This window comes from Centroberyx affinis, unplaced genomic scaffold (assembly GCF_046629955.1).
Source record: "Centroberyx affinis isolate AG114_WGS23_722 - 3 ecotype Tasmania unplaced genomic scaffold, CSIRO-AGI_Caff_v1 ptg005676l_1, whole genome shotgun sequence".
NCBI classification, from domain to species: Eukaryota; Metazoa; Chordata; class Actinopteri; order Beryciformes; family Berycidae; genus Centroberyx; species Centroberyx affinis.
Window position 1 is genome coordinate 484,030 of NW_027282863.1, and position 6,000 is coordinate 490,029.

A 6,000-nucleotide genomic window follows, 5' to 3' on the forward strand; every position below is an offset into this window, starting at 1 on the left:
AGCGTGTCCGCAATGTACGTATAGGCCTACATCCTGGTTTTGCTAAAGTTGTTGTTGATGCCATAAAAGTGATGTGCATTCATTTAATTTAATTTCACTACTATGTCAGAGTCACGTGGTTATCGGAAATTAGTCAACACCCCTCCAGCCAATCAGAATCAAGTATTCACCCAGGCCATTTTATAATAAATATTAATGGATATTTTGAGAGGTGACATTTATTGACAGATATTTTGAGCAGGAGGAAGTTGAGCCGCGTTTGAGGGAATATTGAGATTATTTTGATGTGTCTCTGGTATGTGGAAGTTGTAGGTGTACTGCTTTGACCCAAGCGGACAAAACCATGGGTAAATTTTGAAGCCGATAAGGAAGTGCCGTCAAGTGGCAATTCCTCTAACGTCCGCTAGATGCTGGTTCCAAAAAGACTGGCCCAACTCCATGCAAGTCAGTTGGACCACAATCCAACTTCTCACTCAAAATATAAAGTCAATACATTTTTCCACAAGAGGTTATGGTCCCAGTAGCTAATTTCATTTATTCTAATGTGTGTCCATATGGCGTTTTTTAAAGTAATTGTCATTAACGGGATATAACGGTTATAAAACAGGGTTGTTATCCTAGTGATTGACAGGTCCGATTACAGGCCAATAGCAGCCGGAGCTCTGTGGAAAACCCCCGGCTTCGCTCGGACTGCACTGGTTCCAAAAATGCAAACATGGCAGTGATCATAAACCCAATCTTTTGGCTTCAAACAGTCTATGCTTTGAACCTGCATTTACATGCTGAGTGTAATATCACCTTGCTACATATTGTAGCAATATGTGCACTTGACAATCAAAGTAACGTTTTAAGCTCTTTTAAATAGTCGCTATTTCATGACTATTCATGTTAAATATCATTGCATTTATAAAACCCTATATTATCCCTATTGTAAAATATTACATATTTTTTGTTGGGCCCCTGAGCCACCCCCCCCCCCCCCCCCCCCGAAACGAAATGAAACGAAATCCTTGCTCCGCCACTGCTCCTACCTCTGAAGAAATGCATGTGGCTACAGAGTCTGTGTGCATATGCAAAATGACTAATTCCATGTACCCTATGCAAACTGACCAATAAATAAATAAAACTTTTCAATGTTGATCAAAATTGTCACATAAGCAGTCCCCTTGCCACTCTGTGGCCCAGATGAGTCCTTCCACCCTGTCCTCCCCAGCACAGTTTCTGTGCCTATTTTGGATTTAAAACCAGGCCAGGCAGTAGAGCTCAAAGTAGAGCTCTGTCAACCCAGCTCAGCCCAGGCTTACTTTGTCTACCAAGTTCATCCATGTGGGAAAAAACACTAGTCTAAAGGAATTCACATGGCAGGCTTTCCACTGTGACAATCAATGGCTCTTGAAATAAAGCACAACAGTGTAGGCTTTCCTGTGGGTATTCCGCCACCATTCTTCACCATTCGTTTTCTTTAATCTGCCTCTAGTGACTGTTTCCTCTCCATGAGAGGAAATGTAAGTATTTCCTCTTATCTACTTTGCCAGCAGCACTTGGAAGGTGTGAATACAGTGGGATTTGGATGAAAAGGAGCAATGACGGCTGTCTGCAAAATGTCATGCACTTAACGTTAGTAATAAGCAAGATTCAATTATTCCATGTACTGCAACAATAATGTTTTTTTTGTTGTTGTTGTTTTGAGAAAACAACATATCTGTGACAATTGGTATGGCTTACGTTATTAGTGTGTAACGATCAGTCTAAATATTGAGGCTAACCACGTAACCGACGAGTCTATTTTTAGCCTACATGAAGATGCGCTCCGCAGTGATGGCGATGGTTTCTTCCCCCTCCGACACCATGACGTCCTCCTGTTACGCAAAACCAGGGGTTCACCTTACCGAGACCTCCAGCACCGTCAAGACTGGAATAAATTAACGGAACGAACGGCGAGACAGTGTACAAATGTGCGGTGTTTTATATCGATACAACATGCAGCCCTGACAGGCGGTGCTGATGCTTGGCAGCGTTGCTTTTAAATTTCTCACCTGCTTTGATCCTAAATCCTCATTACCTTTCACTAAGATACTTGTCTAAACTTGGTACCGGACACACCCAGCATGGCATTCAGCGGCTAGTTGGCATCCTATCGGGGTGTCTTGACCCAGCCTAGGTCACCGGACCGGGGGAAGCTGGTCTCCGTAGCCTGCAGCCACCAAGCAGCCAACTCGCCACAGCGTTACAGCTCTCCATAAATATCCTTTACATAAAAAACTAGCTAACATCACGTCAATTTCCACAACTAGTTCAGAAATGACATGCACACAACATGAATAGAAACACGTCGTGAGATAAAGTCGACACTTACTATTTGTAGAGGTGTTGAAGACATAAATCGAGACATTCCCCTTCCACCTCGTCCTCTGACACTTGGTCCGACAAGGGGCGCATCGGCAACGGGTCGTTCTCCTGGAGAGGCGGTCTCATCTCCCGGAGGAAGAGATCCAGGAACCGTCGAAAGGTTTTCTCCTCTGCTGCAGAGCCGGTCATCACTTCTCATTCCTGGACAGACAGAGAGAGCTCCGCCAGTTAGTACACTACTGGACTAAAATGACCGTCAGGAGGCTACGGACTAGCAGGACCGTCAGTAGACTACTGGACAAGCTGAACTGACAGTAGATCACCTGGCTGGCTAGGTGAACGGACAGTACACTACCGAACTAACTGAACAGAAAGTGGACTATCGGACTAGCTGGACTGACATTAGGCTACCGGACTAGCAGGACTGTTAGTAGAGTACTGAACTATATGAACACTCAATAGACTACCGGACTAGCTGAGCAGACCGTAGACTACCGTACTAGCTGAACAGACCGTAGTGTCTACAGTACACTACTGGACTAGCTGTTGGTTGCTGGACAGAGCCTCGCTCAGTGCCGGCCGGGCACGCGCAGCGCGTCAACAGGGGTTTCGAGTGCTCGGGGAGGGGGCGGTGACGTCAGAGAGAGCAGAGCAGTTTACATAAAGCCTCCGTCCCTTACGCCCTCGCACTATCCTCTCCGCCTCCGTCTGCGCGTTCACGAGAAGCATTCGCCATATTGAAGGGCATCCCAAAGCAAGAGAAGGGAAACCTCCAACAGCGACCCCCGTCCCTTACGGGCCCTAAACACTCTGCCTAGAAACAAACCGTGCGTTCGCGCGAGCCACGCCAAATTAAGCGGGGCTGAGTGGCTGTTAAATCCTGCAAGTGCTGTTTTAAAAGCAAGGGTTAAGACAGCAAGCAGTATGAAGTACCGCGGAGAGCATGGCGGAGGAGGAGAAGACTTCCAACAAATCTAATTATATAGCTCTGAATTAATTGGCTACAGTTCCAATTAGAGGATTAGGGCCACATGTGAAAAATATATTTGAGTTTAAACTCAGAACTCGGAAGCCTAATATTGTATTGTAGCCTAATATCTAATTATAAGAAATAAAGTAAAATGTGAGAATGTGTAAAACGTGTATTTTCCACATTTTGTTTGAAAACACAATACAATACTCTACAATAACATGGATTGGAATCGCACTATTTTTATTGTACTGTTTGAGCCGTCCAGTGACATCTCATGTTAATAAAATAATGCGTGGCCACGACTTTCTAACGCGTGGGAACGAGATCTTTATGTCGTGGCCACAAGGATGGGATGGAAAACTCCACTGACTGACACCTGCAGCGAGTCTGAAGGTTAATCTGGCAAGGGTTTTTTGTTGTCCCCCACCAAAGGGGGGACTATGGATCGGTCTCCGTCCGTTAGTTCGTTCGTTGGTTCATTAGTCACACTGTAATGTGACTAATAAAGACTTTGTGCCGCTAGGGGGAGGCATTGACAATGAATGGGGACTCAGTGGTAAAGCAATACAGTTAAAGTTATGATAGGTAACATAATAGTCTACTACGGAAGCGTAATGCATTCACTTGAGAAAAAAGATTTTGCCCGTTTTTCTGAATTAACGAGATAATTATCTCAGAAAAACAGAGCAGATTTATTTTTTTCCATGAAAACTTTTCTCAGAATTCTGAGATAATTATCTCGTTAATTCAGAAAAACAGGGCAATTTTTTTTTCTTTTTCACACTACACACTTGGAGACATCAGACTGGGTTGATGTGTTGAAGTGAGAGTCGATGGAGAATTTTTGGGCAAACCTCTAACCACAAGACACTGTAGTTATTGTCCAGTTGTTGGACTGTTGTACTGTTATTGCATCATCACTGCACTACCACTGTGCCTCAGTGTTGACTACTTATATCATATTACCACTTACCTACTGTGCAATACCATATATCACTTATCATTTAGCATTTATATTGTTCATAACACTCACAATCCTGGTGTTGTATGTTATTGTATATTGTATATAAATTGTATTGTAGTGTACATTGTGTAATGTACGGATTGTATTTATTGCGTATTGTAGTTCTTATATTTTGAACTGTATTGAGTAAAAACAGGACAATTACAATTAATTTCAAGATATAACTTAATTCTGAGGAGAGTAGGCAACAGAAATATATGGTCAATCTGTCCTTTCATTGTCCCATACGAAAATGCTTATATAATTTCACTCATATTTCAAGAACACTCAGCAATCACTGACTGACCCAAGGGTGGAACTACATCACTGGTGGGGGACAACATGTTTACTATTTGCTTGTTCTTCCAAAAAAAGACCCAGGGCATGTCATCCCCTCTCTTTCCCCTCTCCTGTCTTACTCTCTACTGTGACTGTTAAAATAAAGCAGAAATGCCCCCCCCCCCCCCCCGCCCCCCCAACAAAAAAAAAAAAAAAAAAGAAAACAGTGTGATTGGCCAGTCTCTATCATTTTGATTGGTCATTATCAAATGCAGCGGTTATGTGAGTAACATGCCATGAGTGTCTAGGTGGTCTACATGCAGAATCACCAATGTACAACCATAAATGCTTTTAAATTTGTGCAAAAGTTTTTTTTTTTTTAATTATGTTTTTAATACCAAGTACAAAGGTAAAGACATTCAAGTAACAATAATCAATCAAATACAAATTAAATAAAGAGACAAAATACAAATTCACAGTCACAAAAATGCATCGAATGATTTGCACAAATTCATTGTCTTAATAGCTTTCTTGTTTTTGGAGGAAATAATTGTTCTTGTGACTTGCCTACCTGTGTTTGCTATGTTTCTCTTACATAACTTTGTTCACCATTGATTGTGTTTAGTTAGACCTAGCTAGACACACTCTCTGTAAAGTCCTCTGAAACATGCTTGTGACAAAGGGCTATATAAATAAACTTGACTTGACTTGACTCTTGTGTATTGCTTGGCTTCATTTTCAAAAGCAACAAATGAGGGCTTATAATTATTAATTATTAATTTTGTATTTGTGAATATGGTATTTTGCCAAAATAATGATTAGGGTAAGAAAATACGATTCTCTGACTTTACTGGCACTATATTTATTGATGCCAAACAATGCATTTTCTAAGCATAGAGTGAAATCAGACTCAACATTATCAATAATAAACCTGCATAAGCCTTTCCAAAGCTTTCTGGAGTGGACATACATCACAGAATGAGCAGTTTACATTGATATCCTTTTTTCAACTTTAAAAGACAATGATTTGCTCAGTAATAGATGTGTATAAATTTAAAAGAGACCTCCCTTTTCTTCCAAATATTTTTCCAATTAAGATTGTTTGTGAAGCTGTTGTAAGTAACAACATAGGGGATGGACACAGCAACACTTTGAACTGAAGTACATATATCTCTGTTATTATTTTTGGTAGTAGATGAGAAGCATATCTGGGAGTGTCGATTAGATTTATGACCAGTAAGTGCTCAACTCAACTCAATTCAACTTTATTGTCCCACTAGGGAAATTGGGTTTGCAGCTATGGTAAACCAAGTGGTCCACAATCACATCAATCAAACAAAACAAAACAAAACAAAACAAAACAAAACAAAACAAAACAAAACAATACAAGATCATG

General features: G+C 41.2%; 1 protein-coding gene across 1 annotated transcript in view; it reads right to left on the bottom strand.

Moving 5' to 3' along the window:
• Nucleotides 1-2,538, bottom strand: part of ppm1e (protein phosphatase, Mg2+/Mn2+ dependent, 1E) — a 67,338-nt gene extending 64,800 nt beyond the window's left edge. The window contains exon 1 of the mRNA XM_071547108.1: nucleotides 2,357-2,538. Within this exon, the coding sequence (XP_071403209.1) occupies nucleotides 2,357-2,538 (182 nt within the window). The remainder of the gene's footprint in view (nucleotides 1-2,356) is intronic.
• Nucleotides 2,539-6,000: the final 3,462 nt, after the last annotated feature.